The sequence below is a fragment of the Sciurus vulgaris genome (genome assembly GCF_902686455.1).
Source record: "Sciurus vulgaris genome assembly, chromosome: 10".
Lineage (NCBI taxonomy): Eukaryota > Metazoa > Chordata > Mammalia > Rodentia > Sciuridae > Sciurus > Sciurus vulgaris.
In genome coordinates, this window is record NC_136470.1 from 2689033 (window position 1) to 2714999 (window position 25967).

At 58.7% G+C, this 25967-nt stretch overlaps 1 protein-coding gene across 5 annotated transcripts; it reads left to right on the forward strand.

Annotated features, from left to right (window-relative positions):
* CBS (cystathionine beta-synthase) lies at positions 1-25967 on the forward strand. Of its 5 annotated transcripts, none has more exons than XM_079100668.1 (17): positions 1-139; positions 9276-9480; positions 11970-12076; positions 13674-13808; positions 13891-13970; positions 14048-14182; positions 14552-14621; positions 15623-15714; positions 16390-16515; positions 17103-17187; positions 18520-18625; positions 19868-19945; positions 20032-20166; positions 20656-20764; positions 22867-22951; positions 23809-23850; positions 25285-25967. In XM_079100668.1, exons 2-17 carry the CDS (start codon positions 9284-9286, stop codon positions 25386-25388), a joined length of 1686 nt encoding a protein of 561 aa, XP_078956794.1. In that variant the 5' UTR covers positions 1-139; positions 9276-9283; the 3' UTR covers positions 25389-25967. The 5 variants fall into 5 exon arrangements, with proteins under 5 accessions (XP_078956794.1, XP_078956793.1, XP_078956797.1 ...); XM_079100667.1 differs by lacking the exon at positions 1-139 and adding an exon at positions 510-625; XM_079100669.1 differs by lacking the exon at positions 1-139 and adding an exon at positions 693-774.

Here is a 25967-nt window from a genome sequence, read left to right on the forward strand (position 1 = left end):
GGACCTACGGGGTCCGCCCGCGCCGGGCGGCAAACCCGGGCTGGGCTCCATCCTAGGCAGGCCCTCCCCTTCGGAAGTCGCTCGCTCCCTGACTCAGCAGAAACCCTTCTCATCCTCCCCAGGTGCCGCGAGTTTCCCAGTTGAGACCCGGGAGCTGGCCCGGGGAGGGGTCGCGCGCCCCCCGCGGTGGCGTCACAACCGGGGGGCTGGGGGGCGAGCGGGGCAGGACGCCAGGGCCAGGTGGGGGCGGGGAGGGAGGGGCGGGGCGGGCAGGGGCCGGGCAGCCTGGCAACGGAAGCCCGCGGGCGGGCGGGGGTCGCCTGGAGACCGGCCTGAACCCGCAGACCGCTGCGGGGCAGGGGCGCGGGGGAGGGGGCGGCGCGGGGCGGGGCCGACGGCGCCCGAGGGCCGGACTCTCTGTGCCCGGAGATTGGCCGGCACCGGCCCTCCGCCTCCGCCGCTGGGCCAATCGCTTCCGCCCACTGTCCTCCGCCGGGTCCGCCAGGCCCGCCAGCCCCCTGGGTCTTCATCTCCTCCGCGGCACTGTTGGGGCAGCAGCTCACCAGGCCGCCCCGCAGTCGGACCGGATCGGCCCAGCCGCCCGCTGTCCGGTGTCTGCATACAGGTGAGCTCCGGCCCGCCGAGACCCTCGCCGGCCGCGATCGCACCCACCCGCACTCCCACACGTGGGCGCCGAGTTGCATCATCTGCACCTGGACTCGCGGAGCAGGGGCCATCCCACGTGCCGGGTGTCCTCCGCGCCTCGGCGAGGCGGTGGGTCCTCCCAGCGCCCTGCGCGTCCCGCGGTCAGCCTTCCCTTTCCCAGAGTAAGGAGGGCCCTAAAGCCCGGAACCAGGTTTCCAGTCCCGGGCCCCCACCCCAGCCCTCCGGTCTGCGGAGGACACGGGGCTGGCCGTGAGCGCCAAAGCTCGTAGCCCGGACGGGGTGGAAATTTCGGAGAGACGGTCTACTGGAGTGGATCATTGACTTTTCGCTGCATTTGGGGGCGGAAAAGACTGTTCCCCAAATTGCTCTTAAATAATGTGGGGTGGGGGTAAATGTTGAAATAGTTGCGGGGTTGGCATGTGAGGTGGTGCTGGAGGGGGCGGGCGTGTTACCGCTTGCTCCTTATCCCGGATGCCAATCCAATAATGAGGACATGGTTTTGAAAAAGAGTTTTACTGCTTTTCTAGCAGAGCAGAAACACAGGGGACTCCTGTCCCACAGGCTGTGATTCTGCCTCAGGGGACTGGGGCTTTTAAGGAAGTGATTCAAATCCTATTATTCCACGTGTTCTCTGTCTAGTGTTGTAAATCCCATGTGAATTTGGGAGACAGCCATTCCTGACCTTCTCGTGCCATCCCCAAAGTCAGGATTACTCTCCTGTGGTGGGTGTGTGCTCAGCACAGATAACCGTGCCCAGGACGGGGAGGAAAGGTGATCCTGTTTCCCTGAGACCAGGGAGGGGAGAGACTAGGGAGGCGCAGGGAGAGAGGGAGAGAAGAAAGGTGTCCATCTCGAACATAGGTCGCAGTGGTGGAGCAGCAGGGCTGATTCAAAGCATCAGGTAGACGATGGACACATGTCCCCACTGTCGGTTTCTGTGGAAAGTGGGCACCAACACCTCCAAGCTGCTTCCTGCTGAGAGGGGTGAAGTTGGGGGAAGTACCCCAGTCCTGTTCTCTTCGAGGCGCCGCGGGGACAGTTAAGGGCATTTCAGCCTCAGAGCAGTCAGAGGTCCACAGTGGCAGGTGGAGGGACTGGACAAGGCACCCATGGGGCAGGGAGCATCTAAGACAACAATAAAGACGGCAAAGCACTACTTTTTTATGAAGAATTAGCAGAAAAGCAATCAGTACTTCAGCCAGTCTCTGAAAACCATGAAGACAGTGGCTTGTGATCATATCAGTGAAAAACAGATTGAGTTCATCAATGCAGGAGGTTAGGAAGATTTGTAGGCCTGGGACTCAGACTCAGAGTAACTCAGGACAAACCTGTGACTCGAGTCCTTTGTGATCTTTACTCTTTGGCACGCCCACACAGGAACCCTTCCTTCATGGCCTCCAGCTTTACTGACTTGTGTTAGGGCTGACACGAGTGTACACCTCAAGTTGCATTTAAAAAACCATTGTTTTTCCTTTTAAATGTCCATGAGGACTGCGCTCAGGCTGTACTACACTCTCCTGCCAGGAGTCTACGACCAAGTTGGTCAAAACCGACCTTGTTCCTGTCTAAGAGTCGGCTGAGATTCCTGAGATCACTCTTGGGGACACGTGCAAAGCCTCCTGGCTCCTTCAGCTTTCCTCTGCCAGTGGGGCCGCCCCGCGAGTGGGTGGGGGTCTGGCTGACCACACAGGGCTTCCCTGGGAAGCGTAAGGGACATTCTGTCTCCGATGACCCTCCTTTTTGCCGAATATTCCTATTTTCTAGAGTCCTCTCCATCTCATCTTGTCAGCAGGTCTGGTGACTCAACAGAGTTGCAGAGCCCAGAGAAAGCGTCCTGGCTGACCTTGGAGGGCAAGGTCCAAAATGTTGGATGCCTTTTCCTTGGCCCTTTTACTTCCTGGACTTTGGTCTCCAAGTTTTTGGTTTTAAACACCCAGCAAGCCAGTCTCACCAGTCTTAAAGAGGCAGTAACTGGTTGTAACTTCAATATCTATAATTTTACAGTTACTCCTTTCATTTAATTGGGGTTAGTGCTGGTACTGGCAGTCAGCATTACATACTATCTGCCCTGTAGGTGATGGCTTATTGCCTCAAATTAGCTCAGGTTGTTTTATTAGAAGCAGTACCTCTGCAAAACACTAACAGGCAACAGTTACACAATTTACAAGGAAAACACAAAATGAAATTAACAGAGCAAAAGCATACTCAGTTTGTATAATAGCTATGAACCTAGAGAATGATTTTTAGAATCTTAAACCATTACTTATGTGTTGTTATATCCTGTTTATTTTGAGATCACAGTAATCTTTACAACAAAGCCAGTCTTTTTTGTTGTTGTTGTTGTTTGCAGTACTGGGGATTGAACCCAGGGACTTGTGCTTGCAAGGAAAGCACTCTACCAACTGAGCTATCTCCCCAGCCCGGAAGTCAATCTTTTGAACACAACTTTAAGCAAGCTGAAGTCTAGTGTACTTAGGAGCCATTCTAACATGGAGCAAGTTGAGAGGTGGAGCCTAGTCTCAGGGAAGGTGGGGCCCTTGACAAATAAAAATACATTACATCTGAAACAGGAATCAAACAAAGACTTAGAGAGCTTTTTGAAAAATATTCTTTTAAATGTAGAGGGACATAATACCTTTATTTTTATTTATTTTTATGTGGTGCTAAGGATCGAACCCAGTGCCTCACACCTGCCAGGCAAGGGCTCTACCACTGAGCAACAACCTCAGCCCCCAAGAGAGCTTTTAACTTTCTTTTTGTAGAAAAAGTGGCAAAATGTTTCCATGCTTTAAAATGTGACCTTTAAATAGATCAGGCTCTCCTTGTTACCTTCCAGAAATACATTTGGATTCCTATTCCAGTGAAAAAAGTAACACAAAATTGTATATATAACTTATTGACAACAGGTTACCTTTATCCAGCCATAAAACATCATATGATATGTTATTTCCACATAAATCTGAAGGAGACTACTGCTACAGATAGTTTAGAGAACACCAGCTTCGTAAAGTGCTCCCCTAAGCTTAACTTTTTAAGTGTGATTTAGAATCCATAGCGTACGGTAATAATAATCTGCGTGGGTTAGCAGTACTTGCAAAAATCAAAAGGTAGCCTTGATCTCGGACATTAAGGAAACAGTGTTAATGATCAGAAGTTGACTTGGTCAAAGGAAGCAGGTAGAAGACAGGCCTTCAAATGACGGTGTGACTCTCCTATGTCAGATCCAATGGAGAGAGCGCCTGTTGGTCGCCTTGCCAGTGAACCCAGATAAACTTCATTTTGTGAACTTTGTAGACCAGGCTCAGATAGATGTAGTTGTCAGATGCATACATACCTAGTCACATATGCAGTATGTCAACTATATTGTTATAACCTGAAACAATAGTTGTTTGTTTGACCAGGTACAAAGTAATCATTTAAGACTTAAAAACCTAACAGATACAAGAAAAGTATCTTGATAGATAAGCGCAGATCAGTGTTCCGGGTTTTGCTCCATACCAGTGCATTGAAGTTCAAATAACCTTGAACGACAGCTAAGTATAGCTAATGTAATCACAAACTTTTTGAGATTTACCTTCTGCAACTTACTTAGATATTCACAACTTCTTCTCATCTTTAGTTTTGTGCTCTTTCATCTTGGACTTTAGCACAAGAATATCACTTTACCAGATAAAATACTTTCTCATCGGGAAACATTTCTTTTACCTTCTAAATTTCCATACTAAAATATATTTCCATACCTGTAACTTTGATCTTTTCTAGTTTTGGGCCCTTTCTTAAGTTAATACTCTGCAGCAGTCCTTAGGAACGTTATCTGTGCATGTAATTTACACAAGTTCACCCCAGGAGAGGTGGGCAGTCCAGCATAGGAAAACCGCCTTGATCTTTTCCTCCCAGGGTGCACCCCGGGGTTGGCGCACAGGGTGTTTTTGAGCCTGGCCTGTCTCCGCTATCGCCATCACAGTGCCGTCAGCGTTAAGTGGTTCCCCACTGCCAGTTGTCCCCAGAGGCTGCCGTGGGGCCCTTTTCTGGTACTAGGCATTGCCATGGATGGAGGAGCCCTTTCCTGCGGCCCAGGCAGCTTTCCTGGGAATTTGTTTCCCAGGGTAGGACTGGGGTCCTTGACCACAGGGGGATGGTCTGCGGCTGCCCGGGGCCAGGCTGAGGAACAGTGCTGGGAGCAGCAGCCCTGGGTCTTCTGGTGTCCTGCTGGCCTTGCACCCAGAGGCAGTGCCTAGGGCTCAGGCCTCCTCACGCAGCTGGTGGACGCCTGTGCAGCAGAAGCTCTCGCCCGACTTCACCCTGACAGACCGACCTCGGCCTCAAGATTGTGTACTCACCCAGAAAAGCCATTCCGAGGCCAGGTTGTGTGACAGCAAGCCCTCTTTCTCAGAGACAGGCTCGTCCCTGTAGGTGGCCCTGCAGCCAAGATCTCTCTGCTCAAGAGAGCACCAGTCAGACCAATGTGGCATGGCCCTTGTCTTAAAGGGCCAGTAACAGACAAAACACAGGCGAGAGGACCACCAAAACCAGGGCCGAGGGACGGGAGCCTTTGAAACAGGCAGAACTGCAGGTACAGGTTTCTTCCACTCACTCACCTCTGCCAGACCCGCTCCAAGTGCAAGATTGCACAGTAATCCAGAAAGCTATTCAAAAGCCAGGCGTTGTAGCGCAAGCGCAGGACGCGAGCCGACCTCCGGAGTCAGAGAAGACCTTATTCCTCCTGGACTCGGCGCCATTCAGGTCCACTTTCCAGATGGGAAAATGACGGTCAGTTACAGAGGGCATCCTGGCTTTATAGGGTACAATGAGGGTGATGTCATCACTGGAAACCCACCTTCAGGGGCTAGTCTACGGGTTAAAACCAGACCCTGAGGATGAGTCCTCAAATCTTGCCATTGTCATTCAGGACTAAGTTGCCACAGGGAAGGTCAAGGTTTAGGCCTGGCCTTCCACATCCGCCCCTTTCCTTTAGGGCCCATTGTTATCAGGAATGGAGGGGGAGGCTTAATGTTTGGCCGATTCCCCCATTTTCTTGGGGAGCTGTCTTGTAGGAATGTTATTCTCCATGACCCTTCACACTGTCTCAGGCAGACATAGGCTCACAGGTGGCCCTTTGTTCAACTCACGTCACCTCTGCAGACCAACTCCAAGTGCAAGATTGTACAGAAAAGAAGCAGAGAGAGAGAGAGACAGACAACCAGAGAGGAGGCCCAGACCATGGCCGACAGACGGGAACCTTTAAGTTGACCAGCCAAGGCCTTTCCCAAGAGACTAGCTACAGGACCAGTGCAGTACTGGCCATGTCTTAAGGGGCAGTAGCAGATGCAAACTAAACCAAACCAGAGACAGCCAGAGGGAATCCCCAACCCAAGGCCAACCAACAGAGGGAACCTGGACAGATCAGAAGGGAGTACATATCCCTGGGTTCTTGAGTCCCACTTAACCGTGATTCCTACACCACTGGTGCCACAGACGTCCCCAGAAAGAGGGACCAGATGTCCCCATGAAGAGGAATCGGATGTGTGGAATCAGGGTCTTGGTGTGCACGCTGGGGGACTCACCAATGGCCGAGGGTGTCATGATTTTCCTGAGCTCAGTTTCCTTTTACCCAAAGTAGAGCAACCGCAAGAACAACTTGTGCAGTTCAGGGAGAGAAGGCGAGAGTCCCCTAAAGCCAAAGGGGCTTCGGCAGCTGCTGGACGGTCCCTCAGTCCTCCCTTCACTCACAGGAACAGCCCCTCTGGCTCGACCCCAGGCAAACTCACCATCTGCTAACTCTCCTGCAGTCGGCTCTCAACAAGTTCACCAGCACCTCGCACCTCAGCATGGAAGTGGGGTTCCTGGGGAGCCAGGCTGCCCAAGAAAGCTGGGGCGGGGGCTGCTCTCGCGTCCCATCTGGGCCACCAGATTTATTACCAAAATCTTTGTCCTTGTCCCCAATGCAAATCCAATAAGGAGGACATGGTTTTGAGAAAAAGGAAAAAGAAGGCTTCTTGTTTTGCTAGCAAAGGAGAAACTCAGGGGACTCCTGTCCCAGAGCTGTGATTCTGCCCCTCAGCAGGAGCAGGGGCTTTTGAAGAAGTGACTCAGGGCTGCATTCCACGTGTTCTCTGCTGGAGTTGTGATCCACTTGTGAATTGGGGAGACAGCCATTCCTGAGACCTTCTGTGCCATCCCCAAAGTCAGGATTACTCTCCCTGTGGTGGGTGTGTGCTCAGCACAGATAACTGTCCCCAGGACGGGGAGGAAAGGTGATCTTGTTTCACCTGAGATTAGGGAGGGGAGAGACTAGGGAGGCGCAGGGAGAGAGGGAAAGAAGAAAGGTGTCCATCTTAAACATAAGTCGCAGTGGTGGAGCAGCAGGGCTGATTCAAAGCACGAAGTGGACACTGTTACCGGTGTGCAGGGCTCTATCCTGGGTGTCTGGGGCTAGAGGGTGCCCCCTGAATCCCAGGCGAGGTGGATTGCTGAGCCCCTGGGATGCCAAGGCAACGCAGGGGAGGGAGGGAGCCCAGAGCGACTAACTTCCCAAGGATTTTCTGGGTGTACTTCTCCCAACCTTTGTCCCCTGAGTGCCCCTTCTAGAGGCCACACGGCCATGGTTCCGGATGCTCTATGTCATCCCACTGGACAGTTCCCATGTCAAGAGGACTTGCTGCAGTCCACCCATTTGGCCCAAACGGGGCCCTTCTGGACTGCTGGTGGTGTCCCCAGGGCTGCAGGGTGGTGTCCCCAGGGGTGGCTTGAGGTTTAAGGTGCAGCTGGAACCAGTTGAGCCCGCCTCTCCAGGACATGGGTGCATTTAGCCACCTGGAGGTAAGACCCCAGGGAGCCCTGCAGCCCTTGGGTGTGACCTGATTGCAGAGCCAACTTCCTGCCTCCTGACTTGGATTCTGTGGTGACTCCGCCCATGGTATCTGAATCCAGCAGCCCTTTACCTGTGGGAGATTACCCCAGGCCATGCCAAAAAAGGAAGCGCATGGCCACCTGCAACTGCAAGGCCAGGGTCTACAAGGCTTTCTGGCTGGTCCCACAGCCTGGGGAACTGAGGCCAGCCGTTGGCCTCTGTGGAGGATGCCAGTGTAGAACAGGGATCTTGGGCCAGAAGAATCACCTGCTGCAGACATCAGGTGGCCCCTGGAGGGAAGCGGCTGTATGTCGTACTTAGAGCAGGGCCTTTTTAAAATGTTGGGGAAGAACGTGGCACAGCTCCAGGTGACCTGGGTTGAGGGGAGAGTCCAGCCTCTGGAAACAGGCATGTCTTTCCTGAGAAGCGATTCCAACAGCAGGGTCTCGAGTCTGATTCGAAGAGCTCGCCAGCAGCTCTGCTTCAGGGACATCTGGGGTGGTGTGGCTACTCCTGGTGAATTGCAAAGGCATGGACAGGCCAGAGAGACTGGCCCAGCCTCCCCTGCCCACCTGGCCTCTGCCTCCTGCAGCTGTAGCCGCTTGCCCAGGGCTGTGCTGGGAGGAAGGGGGCCGCTGGGGCCTCCTCGGCCCCGGGGATGGCTGCCAACAGCAGTTGCCAGGCGGGGAAGCCTCCAGTTACAGCTGAGGTGAGGAGGCCTTGCCCTCGGAGCATCTGGTCCTCCCCTGGGAGCCCTGGTCCTCCCCTTTGTCCTTTTCTTTTTTCCTGTTATGGCTTCATCTGTCTTAAGATGCTGGTTTTTGTTCGCCATGCTGGGCCAGGGGCCAGGCAGATCAGGAAGGACCCGCGGGGTCCACTGGGCTGCTCCAGCAGCTCAGGGGCCCGCCTGGGCAGGAGCCCTGTTTTGGCCTTGTGTTCCTGAGAAGGTGGGCCATCCTCTGTAAACTGGGTGAGGCCCCCCCTCACACCTCACCGTCTTCCTCCCTGTCGGTTCTGGGACCCCTGCTCCTCTCCATCCTCCCATGGGCTTCGAGCCATGTCCCAGGTGCAACACGCAGCAGGAGATCGCACCCTGCGTGGCCTGGCTCGGTTCCTCCTGGGCTGCTTGTGGCACTGGAGATGGAAGCGCGTGCTGGGCTGTGCCTCGGAGCCTGGCCCCAGCCCTCTGAGCCCTTTAATTCAGCAGCTGGTTTCACTGAGGGCTGGCTGGACTTCGTGTCAGATCCATTTCTACGGGTCCCACTGCGTGACATAAGCACTTCACCACGTAATGACTCTCCCCCTGCCATGACCCTGCTAGCTTCTCTTCTGCTTTTGGCCCCTCTGGGTTTGCCTGTTCCGGTGACCTCATGATGGAATTGCTGCCCGGTTTCAGAATTCCTTCCTCTTCATGGCTGAAGAGTACTCCATCGCACAGATGGACCGGTTTTGGTTTATCCATTCATCTGCCACCTTTGATCTATTGGGAATCATGCTGCCATGAACTTGGGTGTGCAAATATCTGTTCCCATTTTTTGGATTGATGCCTAGGAGTCGAATTGCTGGGTCATATGGCAGTTCTATGTTTAACCTTCTGAGAAGCCAGACTGTCGTCTGTGGCAGCTGGAGCCTGTGCATCTACGCTCTTCTTGCTGGGCTGATTCGTGGAAGCCAGCACCCCAAGGGCTCCTGACAGCCCAATTTGCTGGAATCCAGCAGCATTGGAGCCTGAGCTGACACCTCTCCCTTGTATTGCCAGATCCCAGCATGCCTTCGGAGACACCCCAGGCGGAAGAGGGGTCTGCAGGGTGCCCCCACCACTTGGGGAAAGGGAGCCTTGAGAGGGGACCTCTAGGGGACAAGGAGGCCAAGGAGCATCTGTGGATCCCGCCTGACACCCCCAGCAGGTGCACCTGGCAGCTGGGCAGGCCTGTCACCGACTCCCCGCATCACCATGTCACTCTGTAAGTCTATGCTTCTGATCACAAGGTGGCTGCTCCGTTACCTTGATGGGAGCAGCTTGTTACCTGGAAGCCTTATCCAGGAGGGCTTGGGGTGGGTAGGGTGCCCTTTGTGGTCACTGTGGGTGCCAAAGGGTGGGTTGGGGGCGGGGCTGGGAGGACCAGGCAAGCCTGAGGCCCAGGCCTGTCTGCAGCGAGGCCTGGACGCTTATTGGCATGCCCAGGTGCATGCTGGGAGTGGCCAGGAGAGGTGTCCCCACCCCAGTCACCTAGCTGCCCAGGCTGGCGGGCCCGTGCCTCTGTTCAAGACTCCGCAGGGCATGGAGGATCCCTCCGTGGTGGCCCCGTGGAGTCACAGGGCCTGTGGATGGCCGGCCCTCGTTGGGTAGAGATGTCCTCAAAGGTCTCATCTTAGAGAACTGCGCTAGAAGCACCGCGTGTCCGCTCCGTGCGCTGCACGCCTGCTCTATTTCACAACCCAGTCTAAGTGTAGAAGGTGTATCTGAAAAGAAAGGAGACCGAGGTCCCTTTCCCATCGAGAACCCCTGGGCTTGCTGCTGGCGACTCCTTCCCTAGCGCAGTCTCCCCGGGCAGCACACACAGATCCCGGGGCACGCCTTCACGCGTCTGCTCTCCCTCCCTGCCTGCCGCCACCAGTGCCTGTGGTCAGAGAGTGTGCGGCTCATTCCCAGATTCACAAGCCTGGAAGTTCCGCAGACCATGCAGGCAGCTGGCCAGAGGGATGAGTCCTCACTGCCAAAACAGACCAGAGCAGTGGGCGAGAGGCCCGCGGGAGGCTGGGTGTGGCCGCGGGGCTGCGGGGGCAGTGGGTCTCTGGGGGCTGCCTGAGCCCAGCCTCAGGGGCAGTCTTGTCCTGAAACAGCCCTGCCATCCGACCCCAAGGTCAGGAGAGGTGTGGAGGAGGCCCCCAATGAATCACGGTCCCCTGGGGGAGACATAGTCCCTGGGGATTACGGGTAGGCAGACCCTGTGGGGCCAGAGATAGAGCAGGCAAGTGGGGACAGTGCCAGCGGTTTCCGAGATGGTGTGGGCTCATGAAGAGGGCCCTGTGGGTGCCTCCGGGGAAGGCAGGAAGGTGGCTCTGGCAAGGAAGGTGGGGTCTAAGCTAAGATCCGGGGATGCCCTGAAGCCTCCTGGGCTGAAAGCAAGAGCCCTCACGCTGAGGGCAAATCGGGACCTTATCAGCCCGTCACCCGCAGACTGTGGGCCCTGCCAGGTGAGTGCTCCTGAGCCATCTGTCCTCGACCTCTCCCTGGGGGCTGGGTCCCGTGTGCTGAGCCTGACCCTGCTGACCCAAGGACCACCCAGAGCCCCTTGGCTCCTGGTCTTCCTCTTCCCTGTCCTCACCTCCGGGAAGGCTGTGGTCGGGCTCCCGTGCATCGCTTCCGCTTCCATTGGTGTTGCAGGCAGGTGCCGCGCCTGGGTGCGGGTCGTGCACCCTCCTGGCATTGCTTGACTCTGATGGGGAGTCGGGAGTGCTCGCCCCAGACCCGTCTCCAGGGAGTCTGTTCAGTAGGCGTGGGCTGGTGGTGGGGCACGCAAGTGTGAGGGCGTGGGGGAGCGAGGAAGCCAGGGCCCAGGATCTGTGTCCCCAGGAACGTGGCGAGCACCCGGCAGCCCGCAGGACAGCCCCTGGGGTTGGAGGGAGCCACAGAGAGGTCACTTGGGAATCTGCCTGGGCTGCACTTTGTGTACATGGAGACGCTCCAGAGCTGCTGGACACACACTGGCCCGACATCCTCCCTGTCACCTGTCACTGTCGGGTGGAACCGCTGGCCTTGTCCTGGTCCCAGGGGGTGGAGAGTCCTGCTGAGCCTTCGTCCTGAGGTCTGCCTTGCTGGCTGGGGTCTGAGGAGGCTCCCCCACGTCAGAGTTAGGGGAAGAGCCATCCTAGCCGTCAGATCCCAGTAGAGACTTTCTAGAAACAGGGGCTTGCTCATCATTTCAAAGTCAAGGTCTGTTTTTGATTCTTTTTCCTCCTGTGATTGTAGGGCTGGAACCCAGCGCACCTGCATGCTAGGAGGTGCTCTACCACTGACCTACACCCCACCCTTTTTATTTTGAAGCAGGGTCTCTCTAAATTGCTGAGGCTGGCCTCAAACTTGCAATCCTCCTGCTTCAGCCTTCCAAGTCACTGGGATTATTACTGGCATGTGCCACTGCACCTGGCTATTTTAACTTTTTTACTGGAAAATAATTCAAAACTCACAAGAAGTTGCAAATATGATAAAGGTCCTTTGCGCCTTTCACCCAGATTCCCACTGATAATGTCTTCATGACCAAAGGACAGGTTCAGACCAGGCCGCTGCGTCACCTTCTCCCACATGTGGCTTGTTGGGCCGTCTAGACCCTTCCTTAAAGCCAGTCCCCTGGTTCTTGATTCGTTTTTTTGAAGTGTAGCTGGGCTGCCAGCCTGTGGGTGTGTGGTTCTGTTTGTTTCTGAGTAACTGTGGACCCCCTCTTTGTTTTAGGACAAAATCTCCAAAAATCTTGCCAGATGTTCTGAGGAAAATCGGGAACACCCCAATGGTCAGAATCAACAAGATCGGGAAGAACGCCGGCCTCCAGTGCGAGCTCTGTGAGTGCCGGCCCCACGCCGCCCGGCGGGCCCCCGTGGAGGCCGGGCTGAGGCAGTGGGACAGGGAGCCGCAGCCTCTGGGTGCACAGGTCACATCAGTTCAGGAAGGAAGCGCACAGGGGCTCGTCAGAGGGTGCCCAGGGCAGGGAGCTGTGGCAGGGGTGCTGAGCTGGGTGAGGAGCCAGGTGCAAGGCCCCAGAGGCAGGAGTGCGGCCGATTGTGCCCGTGGCTTCCCGCCGGCCATTTCAGGGGGAGTGGGCAAGTCCTAGGTAGAGGTGTGACGGGATGAGAAGCGCTGTCTGTCTCACTCGTCCCTGGGGACCCTGTCCAGCCAGTCCTGGTGAGGCAGCGTGGGAGCTGGGGGTCTGCAGCGCCGGAACACCCAGGCCTTCCTCAGCCTTGGCGGGGCAGCCTTGAGGGCACCGTTCCCGGGGCAGAAGGGGCAGGCACAGCCAGGCAGCAGCGAGCAGCTCCTGAGGGACCTCTGTCCAGGGGGAGAGGGCAGCGGGCCCGGCCAGCACCTGCCATGGGCCAGGAGGAGGCTGGGGCGGGCACCTGAGACCCCTGCTGCAGGGAGAGGCGGTGTCCCCACAGGGGCGTCACGAGACAGCCCTGGCCAGGGCTGGAGCCCTGTGGGGCCCGCCTCCCGCCCCTCCCCGGGGGAGAATTCCCTAGAGAGCTCCGCGCCTGGACTACTCAGAGCAGCCCGCAGGGAGACCAGTCAGGTGGCGGAGGCTGGCGAGGGCCGCACCAGCCATCCGCACAGACCGCATCTGTACTTGGCGGTGGCCTCTGAGGTGGGCCACCTGACCAGGGCACGCTGGGTTCCACGCTGGGTTCCACGTCTCGCCCGGGGCCTTCCCCAGCTAGTTAGTTAGATCGTCCTGCTGGGCGATTCAAAGCAGGGCCCGGGGTGCAGGCCTTCTCGGGTGGGGGCAGGCATCACTCAGCACTTAGCACCTCCGCCTGGTTCTAAGCACTTCTGGGGTGAAGTGTTTGGTGGGGGTTTTCAGAAACAAGGACAAGCCAATGGGGGTAATTTTGTGGGTGTTGCAAGTCAGGATTCTTCAAATCATACCTGGTGCAGACTTAATGTGCCCCCAAGCCCCTGAAAACTGAACACTTTGTAGCTGGCGGAGGGCCTTCCATGAAGGAAGAGCCCAAGCAAGAGCCCTGGCCTGGGAGCGTCAGGAGGGGCTTCGGGCCGGCCAGTGACCCCGGCCATGGCCAAGGATAGCAAGAGGATGGTCCATCGGGCAGCCGGTTCTCCTGGGCTCAGGTGTGGGTTCAAAGCCAGCCACTGCTACAGGCCTACGTGCTGCTGTTGGTGTCGCCCTGCCCCCTCCACCCAGTGGAGGCTCCTTGGTGCCTTTTCCTCGCTCACCCAGAGTAGCCCTGTGCCCTGTAGGGGTGCATGGGTGGGCTTCAGCAGGACGGCTCTGCTCTGTGAGCTCCCAGGGGCAGGTGCAGAGGAGTGGAGGGGCGATTTCCAGGACGTGCGAACACCCAACCTGTGGCCACCCCTGGTAACGGGGATAAGCGGGAGTCCTCGGGGTCGGGGTCTCCTCCTCCCTCCTGATCCATCTGTGGCTCCCAGTGGCCAAGTGTGAGTTCTTCAATGCGGGCGGGAGTGTGAAGGACCGCATCAGCCTGCGGATGATCGAGGACGCCGAGCGGGCTGGGACTCTGAGACCCGGGGACACAATCATCGAGCCGACGTCTGGGAACACAGGTAGGTGCAGGGCCCAGCAGGAGGGCAGCCAGCCCGGCAGGGTGGGGTGGGCAGGGCCCCTCTCACCCTCCCGCTCCCTCAGGGATCGGGCTGGCGCTGGCCGCGGCTGTGAAGGGCTATCGCTGCATCATCGTGATGCCCGAGAAGATGAGCATGGAGAAGGTGGGTGCCGGGCATGGGATGCATGGGTGCTGGGCACAGGCCGGTGGGAGGACGAAGGCGTGGCTTTCCACCTGCAGGTGGACGTCCTGCGGGCCTTGGGGGCAGAGATCGTGAGGACACCCACCAACGCCAGGTTCGACTCCCCGGAGTCCCACGTGGGGGTGGCGTGGCGGCTGAAGAACGAGATCCCCAATTCTCACATCCTGGACCAGGTGAGGCGTGGCAGCCTGGGGCGTTGCCAGTTGACCTGCACCTAGCCAGGTGCTCTGTGGGCTCTGGGTGGCGTGTCGGTGCCGGGCCTGTGGCGCTCCTGGTCCCTGGAATGAGGGGCCTTCGGCTCTGCCGTGGCTGCCAGCTGCAGAGCTCAGCTTGGCCACCAGGCCCCGGGAGCACTCTGCAGGCAGGAAGCACGTCTGAAGCTGCGTGCTCTGGAGGGCCGCGTGGGGACTCCCTCCTGGAGCTGCTGGCTCCTCCTGTGCTGCTGACTCCTCCCAGGCCCACCCTGAGCTGTGGCCGGATGACAGTGGCTGCTGTAGGTGTGGCCCGGCCCTCAGCTCATGGTCCATGCTCTTTCTGCACAGTATCGCAATGCCAGCAACCCCCTGGCTCACTACGACGCCACCGCGGAGGAGATCCTGCAGCAGTGTGACGGTGTGTGCCTACCACCCCTGCTAGCTTGGTTGCATTTGTCCCTGGTTGCCCTTGAGGGTAGAAATCTCTTGTGCTCTCCCTGGTGAACTTCTGTCCACCCTGCAAAACCCACTCAGATGTTCCTCCCTCTGAAATGGCCTCTAGACCGTTTCCTCCCTTGGTGTCCTGGTCTTCTCCTGTGCCTCACTTTTAACACATGGTTTGGGCTGTTGCTTGTCCCTGTCTCTGCCCCAGACCTTCAGGGCCCAGGCTGGTGCTGGTCTCACACGTGGGGGGTCCACATTGCTGAAGGGCCGCTGGGACCAAGTTCCAGCTTGGGCAGTGAATGCATACTTCCCTCCTCTCTGAGCTGGGTAGTGAGGCCGCAATTAGCTTATTGTCCGTACAGGCATGTGGCTCCTTGGAACCGTGTCTACCCGTGAGTGCCAGGCCCCTGGGGGTTGGGGGCGATGCTTTCCAACAGATCCCTGTGGGAAAGTGCTGGGAGGCGGGGGCCTTGGCTTCCTATTGGCACTGGCCCAGGTGCCAGGCTGTGAAGTCCAAGCCTTTGCTCGCCCTGTTTTACGAGCCAGCGTTCTCTCGCTTGGCAGGGCCCTGCCGGCATTCCCGGCCAGCCCGTGCTCAGACTCGCTCCCAGTGTCTGGGGGGTCAGGCCGTGCAGGAGCCCAGCCCGAGCTGTCTGCTGCGTTTCCTTTTAACATTCGGTGTGCTTATTCCTGTCACCAAGAATCAGTCAGCCTGGGATGGAGCACAGTCCTGCCTCCCACACCCCCGTGGGCATCAGCCCCACACATTCCACCATGGGGGCGCTTCGAGGGCCGGGGGTCTCTGAGCAGAGCAGGGAAAAACCCGCCAGCTCTGTCTCTGTCCTCTGGACCCGTGAAGGCTGGGCTGTGGCTGGGCTTTCCTTGGGAGCGTCTGGTCACTGGTCACTTGCTCTGGTTGTTGTGAGGACTGGTGGGCTGGCCAACTGTGGCCTGAAAACCTTCTCCTGCCACCAGGAAAGCTGGACATGCTTGTGGCTACTGCAGGCACGGGCGGTACCATCACGGGCATTGCCAGGAAGCTGAAGGAGAAGTGTCCTGGGTGCAGAGTGAGTGGGGCCCAGGGCGGGGCTGGTCGGGCGGGGTGGTGGCCCGTACCAGCTGGCACCTCTCGCCGGGGCTGCAGGGCTCCTGGACATGGGGCTGTAGGGGGCTGTGTCCACACTGCCCATGAGGCGTTTGGGAGTGGTGCCCGGTCCAGGAGCTTCTGGGCTGGGAGGCCTCTGCCAGCCGTGACCCGGGGATTCTGTGCTAAGTGGAGACGAGGGTTCCACTTTGACACCGAGGGTTAGCCCAGGAGCCCCCACCTGGAGGACAGTTTGCCTGGGGGTTTGCGAGTTGGGAAGGACCCTGGATTTGGAGTTTAGGGCTGGACTGAAGAGGGACTTGTAGCAGAACCTGGCCTACCAGGAAGAGGTTGGTGCCCAGAGCTGCCCTTTGTCCCTTAAGGCCCTGGCTGCCCCAATACTGGGGGTGCCTTCCCGAGGAACCCCTGGAGATCACCTCTCAGTCCTGCTCAGGACATTGTTTTGGATGGGCTGTTCCAGCTTGTCCTCTCGGCCTGACTTCCTGGGCATCTTGTCCTGCCTCTGAGCCCAGAGCAGCGTGTGTACCCTGTGGGCTGGTCGTTAAGAGGTGTGAGTTTGCAGTGGAGGGTGGCCGCTCCAAAAACGTCCAGATGAAGTTTGGTTCCCATGTGGACACTAAAACCACCCGCCCTACAGATCATTGGGGTGGACCCGGAAGGGTCCATCCTCGCAGAACCAGAAGAGCTGAACCAGACGGAGCAGACATTCTACGAGGTGGAAGGGATTGGCTATGATTTCATCCCCACGGTGCTGGACAGGGCGGTAGGTTGGGCCAGAGCTCTGCCCTGCCAGGCAGCTATGGCCCAGTGCCTGGGCGCTGGCTTTCCACTGAGTGGGACGGAAGAGCAAGCACTGGCGTAAGAAGTTCGAAGGCTCTGGTCTTGAGGTTGGGTGTGGTGGTGCACAATTGTGGTCCCAGCTGTGCAGGAGGCTGGGGCAGGAGGATCACAAGATCTAGGCCAGCCTTAGCAGCTTAGTGAGACCTCATCTCAAAATAATAAAAAGGGCTGGGGATATGGCTCAGTGGAAGAGCACCCCTGGGTTCAAAAAAATAAGAGCAGGTGTCCTCAGGGTTGAATCCTGGGAAGGTGCAGTACTGGATCCAAGTTCACACCCTGGCCCTGCCGTGGCAGCTCCAGAGGAGGCAATGGGGGTGGCCTGGGCAGGTGAGCGGGTGAACCTGGGAGGGTTCCAGGCCCTGCAGGAGCGCCATGGGTTGGCGGGGGTTCTAGCTGGGAGGCACGTCAGAACAGGAGAGCAGGGAGCCCCAGGTTTGCAGACATGAGTGCAGGGTCCTTTGGGGGCCACGCCTGCCTGGAGAGGTCTGAGGAGGCCCCATCTGGCCACAGGTGGTGGACAAGTGGTTCAAGAGCAACGACGAGGAGTCCTTCACCTTTGCCCGCATGCTGATTGCACAGGAAGGACTGTTGTGTGGTGAGTGACTGCGGCTCCGGACGGTGACAGCCAGGGCCATGGCCTGGGCCAGCTCCCAGGCCATCCTGGGGCAGCACGCCAGCAGCAGTGCGCTGCCGGGGAACCGTCTGTCCTGGCCTTGCCCTGAGCTGCTTGCTCTCACCCACGGCTCCCGCGCAGGTGAGGGAGGGCAGGGCAGGGCAGGGCTCCCAGGTGCCCTCCCGTGGGGTGCTTTAGGGGAGGCAGAACTCTTGGACGCTCTTCTAGTCAAGGCCAGGACAGGGTGCCTGCTGTGCCCTGGAGAGGCTGGGGAGGATCTCCCTCCACCTTTGTGGCCCAAGGGAGATAGGATGGCACTTCGTGTCAGCCCCCTTCTCTGTGGACCCAGAGGCCCACCTAGTACTGTCCATGGGCCTCACCTGAGCCCTCAGCCGGGGTGGTCTCCAGTACTGGAGACCATGCAGGGCATCAGGGGCCACCTTGGTGAAACCCCAGGGGACTCTGGGGGACACACTGCAGACACACCTGGAGTGCCACATCAGTATGGGGAATGCCTCCACGCAGCCAGTCCTGCGCCCCAGCCCCATCCTGGAACCTGGGACCAAGCCCCTGCTGATGACAGGAACCTGCAAAATGACACTTTAGGGAAAGGTGACGCTCCCTGGTGCTGGACCAGAGTCCCCACCTTCAGTGGGACAAGCCTGGGCCTGGGAGCTGGGCAGCAGGCCCACCCCTCCCTGGAGAGGCATGTCTGCCTGCAGGCTGCGCTCTTGCAGCCAGTTGGCGCTGAGGCAGATGTAGCCCAGGTGTGGTCCAGCTGGAGGGGCAGCCTCAGACCCTGGGCTCAGGCCCCGGGGCCTGGCATGGTCAGTGTTGCTGAGACTGGGCCTCTCGTTTATAAAGTGGGACCTGGTATCATTCGCTTGCCTCGTGGGCTGACTGAGCAGCCATTGAGACTGCAGGCTGTCCCCGGCACTCAGTTCAGGGCCAGGGTGTTTGCTTGGGACCCAGAGCCACCGTGGGCATTCCCTGGTGCCAGCCTTGCCCAGGCCAAGCAGAAAGACCCCCTTCCTCCTGGGTCTTCATGTTTCAACTTCAGCGAAGGCCAAGCTGTGAAGCTGAGCCATTGCACACAACGGGGAGGTCATGCTCCTGAGGACAGGGGTCCTGCGGGCCGGCTCCCCTGTTGATGGTGCCCACAGCCCTTCGAGAGCATGTTAGGCATGCCACACGCACACACGGGCACGTGAGCACACACGTTGCTGGGCTTCCAAAAGCCCCTAGAGTGGGCCTGGGCACGCGTGCACATGTGTGGGCGCTTGTAGACGGCCAGCTGCGTGGTCCTCTCGGCAGGCGGCAGCTCCGGCAGCGCCATGGCTGTGGCTGTGAAGGCGGCGCAGGATCTGCAGGAGGGTCAGCGCTGTGTGGTCATCCTGCCCGACTCGGTGCGGAACTACATGTGAGTGCTCCCTGTCCTCCAGCCCTGCTCTCCGTCGCCTCCTGTCGCAGTGCTGCTGTTCCTGCACTGCGCTCGCTGCCCCGGGAGCCGACAGCAGGAAGCCAGTGGCGGTGGGGGGGGGGGGGGCCCTTGCTGCCTCCGGGAGTGCATCTCCTCCACTGGCCGCTGCTCCGTGGGCCAGGTGTGTGGCCCCAGTGTCCTCACGGGCAGGCCCTGGCCCACCTGCCCATCCTCACACCTACTCAGGTGCTGCACCCACTCCTGGCCTGGACCTGGGAAAGCCTGGGCAGGACAGTCCTGGCTGGGGTCCCTCCAGCCCTGCTGTGACACCATTGCCATGGCCTCAAGGCCCCAGACACTGACGTGTAGACTTGCAGGACAGACCTGGCTCCTTGAGTGGCCAGTCAGCTTTCAGTTCCTGCTGTGGCCCTGATGCCTCATCCAGGACCCCAGCTGAAGCTGGAGGAAGCTGCTCTGCAGGGGGTGGGGTGACAGACACCTTCACCCACTCCCTCCCCTGTGTAAGGGCTTCCTCCGTGGCCTGAGCCTGCATGGCCCCTGCTGTCCTTGCTGGGCAGGCGTGATGGGTGGGCAACCCCCAGTTGGGTTCCCAGGTGTGGGATGACTCACCTCTGGGTCCCCACTGCCAAGTTGCCCCAAGCAGGGCTCCCGTCTGCCCCCGCAGCACTAGTCTCCCTGTGCGCTTGGCTGGCCCGCCGTGTCTGCATGTGTGGGCTCGTGAGCGACCTGGCTGGAGAGTGGTCGCCAGTGTGCGCACGCAGGGCAGTGAGGGCCTCTGGTGCACTCCCCCCCCGCGCTGTGGTGGTCCTTGGCTGCCTCTTAGGAGGTCGCAGTAGCCGTGTGACTGGCTCTGCTGCCCTTTGGCTGAGCGGGATGGACTTCCTCTGCCAGGACAGACCTGGAGGCCAAGGAAGAGGCCTCCTAGAGGGCCAGGGATCACAGAGGCCCTGGAGAACAACCTCCCCCAAGGCTCTGAGCTCGTCAGCCCAGGCACGGAGCCCTGGCTGACCAGAGACCCCTTCCTCCTGCAGTTCCCAGTCCAGGCCCTTCTTAACCCTGGAGCCTCTGCCAGCCACTCCCTGTCCCCTGGACTGGTGAGGTCCAGGCAGGGGTGTAGGACTTCCCTAGAACCATGTCCCTGAGTGCATTTCACCTGTGCATCTGGCATGTGCAGAAGACGAGGTGGGAGCCTCAGCCTTGGTGACACCCCAATCCCTGCAGGTCCAAGTTCCTGAGTGACAAGTGGATGCTGCAGAAGGGCTTTCTGAAGGAGGAAGACCTCTCAGTGAAGAGGCCGTGGTACGGGTGTCCTGGGCAGAGGCACGGCTGCCCCCTGCGTGATGCCTGCAGTGAGGCTCTGAGCCCAGGCCCTGTCCTTGCCCTAGGTGGTGGCACCTGCGAGTTCAGGAACTGAGCCTGTCAGCCCCTCTGACCGTGCTGCCCACGGTCACCTGTGAGCACACCATCACCATCCTCCGTGAGAAGGGCTTCGACCAGGCGCCTGTGGTGGAGGAGTCAGGGTCAGTCTCGGCTCCCTCCCCCACCCCCACCTGGTGGAGCTGTTCTTGGGCCCTGCTGGGAGCCCCGGGCCCTCTGTGTTGGTGTCACCAAACAGGGTAGCTGAGGCCCACGCTGCCAGGCTGTGGTCCCTGCGGTGTTCAGAACCTAGACTGCCTCCTGGGCAGCCCCTTGGAGCAGCGGGGGCGGGGACTCTTCAGGCCCAGTGCCGCCGTCCTGCCTGCCTGGTGCCCAGCTATGCAGCCCTGCACTGGGCCTCTGCCCGTGACAGGCCCCCTGAGGTGTGTCTCACAGGGGAAGTCCGTGGTAGCTATGCAAGGTGACCAGCTGCCCCACGTCTAGCACTGAAAGTCCTGGGACTCTCCACACCTGTGGGAACAGACACAACCTGGAATTTGAGTTTCCAGTCTCCCTGTGGGATCTCTGTGCTCCAGCCATAGTTATGGGCGAGTTTGACCCCGGCCTTCCCTACCTGTTCTCTGTCCCTGCAGAGCCATCCTGGGAATGGTGACTCTTGGGAACATGCTGTCATCCCTGCTTGCTGGGAAGGTGCAGCCTTCAGACCAGGTCTCCAAAGTCATCTACAAGCAGTTCAAACCAGTAAGCCCTGTTTCAGTAGACCACTGGCTGCCCCAGCCCAGTCCTCAGAGCAGGGCATAAGTACTTCCTGGGCAAGGGTCCCTGACCACACCACCACTCGGGTGCCAGCTGCAGCCCATCAAAGCCAAAGGCCAAGGGCTTTTGCCTGTATAAGGAGGAGCCAGGAGGGGCAGCTCTGACCAGGGCCATTCCCCTCAGCCACTGCATGATGGGGTCTGGGGTCAGCACAGCCCCGGGACCACCAGCTCAGCCTCTGCCAGGTGCTCCATAGTGCATGCCTCATCCTTTGCTGTGTCTGCTTCCATGGGACACCACCTTGTGCAGCCAATCACCTGACAAGAACTAAAGGTTCAGAGCTGGGCCCTACTGCTCAGACCCTGACTTCTCTGGGCCTCCTGCCTCCGTACCTGGCAGCAGTTGGGTTGGCATTGCTTCTGCTGGCCCCAGGCAGCACCTGGCATTCCATACAAATCCCATGAACTGGCAAAAGGGGGTGTTGGTTGTTAACCCTGCAAAGCCAAGGGGCTCTGCCCAGATCAGGCAGCAAGTCTGACTTCCCTCTCCGCCATCTCACACACCCACGAAACATTGCCAGATTCCCCTCCCATCACCCATCACTGCCTCTTCTGTGGTCATCACAGGACCCTTGCGGTCTCTCCCACCAAACCAGCCCACCTGGAGCAAAATCTAAGCCCCCTGCCCCTCCACATGCCCAGAGTCCAGCCTCTGCTTCTCCCCGGTCCTCCTGTTCCCTCTGGCATGGCTTCCCTGTGGCAGGTGACAGCTCACATGGCCTCCTGGGCCTCCCTGACCATAGGACCCTCTGTCTCATCTGCAGAGTACCTGCAGAGGGAGGGTATTTATTGGAGCCTTTGTTGTTTCTTTGGTACTGGGGCTTAAACCCAGGGGCACTCAGCCACTGAGCCACGTCACCAGCCCTGTCTTTGTATTTATTTAGAGACAGGTCTCACTGAGTTGCTTAGGACCTCCCTAAGTTGCTGAGGTGGCTTTGAAGTCCTGATCCTCTGGTCTCAGCCTTCTGATTACAGACGCGTGCCACCACACCTGGCTTCTTTGAGCCTTTGTTGCTTGGGGGGCTGTCCTAGGCTCTGGTGTCTATTGAAAGGAGGCATGATGTCAGTCAGCCTGCAGCTGGGGCAGCCTTTCAGCCTACCCCACTGTCCCCCCGGTCCTGTGGAAGTTTCCTTCCTCCATCCTCTGCTGTTCTTCACTGAGGTGTGGTTGGATGATTCTGGTCATCCACACACATCCATCAGCCCCAGTCTTCCTGCCCGCCCCCCAGCCCTCCCCTCCCACCACTGACCTGTCCACGCCACGTGCCTGGAAGCATGCACCCAACCTGCCTTCTTCCTCACAGTGGAGTCTGTCCACTGTTCTCTGGCCTCCTGTGCATTCTCCTGCCTGTGCCTGGCCTAGGCACGCTCTGGCCTGCAGAGGCGACTTCTGCTCCACCCCAGCTGACTTGTCCTGCTTGGCCTGATGCTGATTCTCACTGGAGGTGGCTTCGGGGAGTGAGGTGGCTGTACCCAGCGAGGTCCTGGTGTGTCGGGGGATTGGGAAATGGCCTTTTGATCTGTCTAGCTGTGACCGACTAGTATTCCTCACCAAGCCCTGGGAAGGGTGTGAGGGCTGTGGGGTGGGGGCACCTTCAGAGAGCAGGGGGATTCCCGGGCCAGCATCCTGTGTCCCATGTGCGCCTCAGGGCTGCAAGCTTTTCTCCAGTGGAAGTATTACGGTGTCACAGAACCCCGTGTGCATGGGCCTAGAAGTTCCAGAACCAATCCCGCCTCCACCACCCTACAAACCCTGACCTGGTTTCACCTTTGACAGGTCAGAGTTGGGCTCACACAGCTTGCTGCCATTCAGATCCACCTCAAAACCGTGTGCCAACACCCCCCTTCCCTGACTGGCAGCTCATCCAAGGTCTCTCATGTATGCCACGCCACCCTGACTGGCATGGCAGTGCCCTGGAGCCCTCTACTCCCCTGCACTCTTTCCATGGAGGGACTGGCCGGTGGCCATTGCCGTAGCCCACAGCCCTTAGGTTCTGGCAGGTAAGCACTCCATGACTTCTCTTCCAGATTCACCTGACGGACACACTGGGCACGCTGTCGCACGTCCTGGAGATTGACCACTTTGCCCTGGTGGTCCACGAGCAGATCCAGTGTAAGTGGGGCCACACAGTGCTCTGCGTTCTGTGGGGTGGGATGCTGGTTTGGCCTGGGTCCCCAGGGCACAGTCCTTCCGAGTGCGGCAGGTGGGTCTGTCCTTCGTGGGCGACAGGGAGTGGATGGTGCTGACCTTCCGTCTCCCTCACCCCAGGCTCTTGAACCATGGGGGCCAGTGATCCCCACCGTGCCTTAAGGGACGTCCAGGACAGGCGGTGCTTGGTGAACCCCATGTCGTCTGGGCTGGGGTTCCTCTGCTGGAGTGCATAGGCTTAGCCTTAGTGGCCCGTGGTCCCCAGGTGGCAGGCAGGCAGTCGCAGGGATTGTTTCTGCAGTGCAGGGGATTGTGCCTCACACACTCTACCACGTCCACATCCCCAACTCGAACTGTAAAATCTAACCTGAGCAGTGAGTATCACAGACGTGTGCCACTACACCTGGCCCGTCTCCAGGATCATAAGGGACAATCCCAGAGAGACTGGTGTTCCAGGTTGCATGGCTACTGGCGACGTCCTCCATCCCCAGGAGAGGCCACAGTGACCTGAGAGCCCTGCCCTCAGGGGTTGCCCTGGAAGAAGCCCCGATGGCTCAGAGGGACTACTCATGGCCACACCTTGGTGTCTGCTTCCAGCCAGCTCTGGGGATCCGTGCTCCCTGCTCACAGAGCTGCTTCCCAGGCGTCTGTAGGCCAGGAAGATCCTCCTCACAATCTAAGTAAGGGCCCCGGATTTAAGTGCCTGGGAAACAGAGAGCCTGCTGAGTGCAGGGGAGTGTGTAAGCCCGGCCCAGGCAAGGCTGGTCAGTGAGGGCCTGGGGTGACCGCAATCTAACCCTCTCCCGTCCTTGGCTCTGCAGCACGGGACCAGGCCTGGTCAGGAGTGGTGGGGGGGCCTGCAGGTATGTACGTCCATCCTGCCCCTTGAAAACGGCCCTCAGGGTCAGAACCACAGCCTCCTGAGGGCAACCGGCATCAGGGTCCCACCCTGAGTTTGGGTGGGGGTGCTCCTCCCGTCTCACATTTGCTTATATCTGAACGTCTCAGAAAAAAGTGGACTCCCACGTCAACGTCCGTGAAGTGTTTTGGTTTTTGTGCAATGCTGGAGATGGAACGTGCCTTGGACACGCTAGGCAAGTGCTCCGCGTGGAGCACACCCCAGTCCCACAGAGCAGGTCTTGTTGGAACTTGGCCTGCTGGTCCCCACCCCGGGGCTCTCCTCACATGACGCTGGCAGAGCTGAATGGCTGACAGACCACAGGGTTTGCAGACCTCAAATACCACTGGTCCTCTGTGGAGCCAGGCTTCAGGGGGTCCATAGGGCAAAGGCAGCATGGACAAGCCTCACCGTGTCCCCCAAACACAGGCCACTGATTTCACCTGGGTTCCATTTTTCTGAGGCCCCTAGTTGGGCACCACAGTCCCTGCCCACCTGGTCCCCAAGTCCTGAGGGTCCCTGCTCGTGAGAACAGAACAGTTCTGGGTAGTTCTGCTGCCCTGCCATGTGTCTGGTGGTGGCTCTTCAGTGACGCTCCAGAGAAAGGGCTGACAGGTATGCATCTGTAGAAGGGGATGCGTTGTGAGGAACTGGCTCACCTGATTTGGAGGTTGACCAGTCCTGAGGACTGTGGGGTGAGTTGGCAGCCTGGAGCCCCTGGAGAGCTGATACGTCAGTCAAGTCCAGAAGCAGGAAAAGTCCTCCTTCCTTGAGGAGACCCACCTTGCTGGTCTGGACCCTTGACTGATTGGACAAGCCCACCACACTGGGGAGGGCATCTGCTTTACTGGGTCTCTGGACTCTGAGGCTGAGCTCATCCAAAACATTCTCACAGACGCATCCCGATACTATCTGGGCGGACCTCTGGACTCCCTGGGACCCAGCCAAGCGTACCCACCACGACCACCCTCTCTGCCTGCTGGCTGTGTGATGTGGGCTGGGCTGGCGCTGATCTGAAGCGTGAGCCTAGGAGAAAGAACTGTCTGCTGACAGAATCAGGCAGAGGCTGAGCTGGCCTCTGAGTCTCCTGCTAGGGTGCCTTGGGCATGGAGAGGACTGAGGCTTGTCCTGAGGTGGTGAGGCCTCAGGTGTGACCGGGGCCTGAGCCCAGCAGTGGCGCCTCCCGGGCCAGCCATGCTGGGGGCCTGTATTGGGTCAGCCCACTGTCTGGCTCTGCCACGTGCTCAGGTTGGAGGGAGACGGCACGGGAACCTGGGTTGCCTGGTTCTCACCACCTGCAGGAGGCTGGGGAGAGGCTGGCACACCCTCCCTGCTGGGCAGCCTGCAGAAAACACTGGGCTGGGCGCCTCCTGACCAGTGGCCATGTTTTCCTCCTCAGATGACAGCAATGGCAAGTCCAGTGAGCGGCAGATGGTGTTTGGGGTCGTCACTGCCATTGACCTGCTGAACTTCGTGGCTGCCCGCGAGCAGGATGGGAAATAAGCCTGCAAGTCCCGTCTTTCCCCTACCCTCCCTGCTTGGAGCTGGTCCGCTCTGCTTTCCTAGATGCTAAGCAAACCTCTGATTTTTAACCTCCTGAGGCTGGGCATGGCCTTCCCCTGGCAGGTGGCAGCACCAGGCCAGCAGAGGCCTTCGTGCCCTCGCATGCAGCCTGAACCACTGCTAGATTCATTCTGTGGCTTTCTTTTCACATCCACTTCACCACAGGAGCCTGGAACACAGGCAGGGATGGGAGGTGGGCTGCAGGCAAAAGGAAGCCCCTCTGTCAGAGAAGAATCCAGAACAGGGAGCAGCAGGAAGGGGCTGGCCCATCTCATGGGTGATGCTGCCCCCATGGCTGAGCTGGCTGGAGCAGCTTCTGCACTTGCGTTTAATTGAAGTGAGATTCACAGAATCAGTGGTCCTCAAGTGGACAGTTAGTGTGCAGTCACCAGCTCTGTAGCGTTCCAAGGCATTTTGTCACCCCATATCCCCACCTCTTGCTGCTCCCCTGGCAACCATTGGTCCACTTCCTGTCTGTGGGTTGACCTGTTCTGGACAATCCATAAAGGTAGAATTGCA

What these genes read in the sequence shown, in the direction of transcription:
- CBS (XM_079100668.1), top strand. Translation starts at nt 9,284, where the DNA reads ATGCCTTCGGAGACACCCCAGGCGGAAGAGGGGTCTGCAGGGTGCCCC. An exon ending in GATCCTGCAGCAGTGTGACG is followed by an intron (nt 14,622 to 15,622) that starts GTGTGTGCCTAC and finishes TCCTGCCACCAG; the next exon opens with GAAAGCTGGACATGCTTGTG. An exon ending in GGTCCACGAGCAGATCCAGT is followed by an intron (nt 22,952 to 23,808) that starts GTAAGTGGGGCC and finishes TTGGCTCTGCAG; the next exon opens with CACGGGACCAGGCCTGGTCA.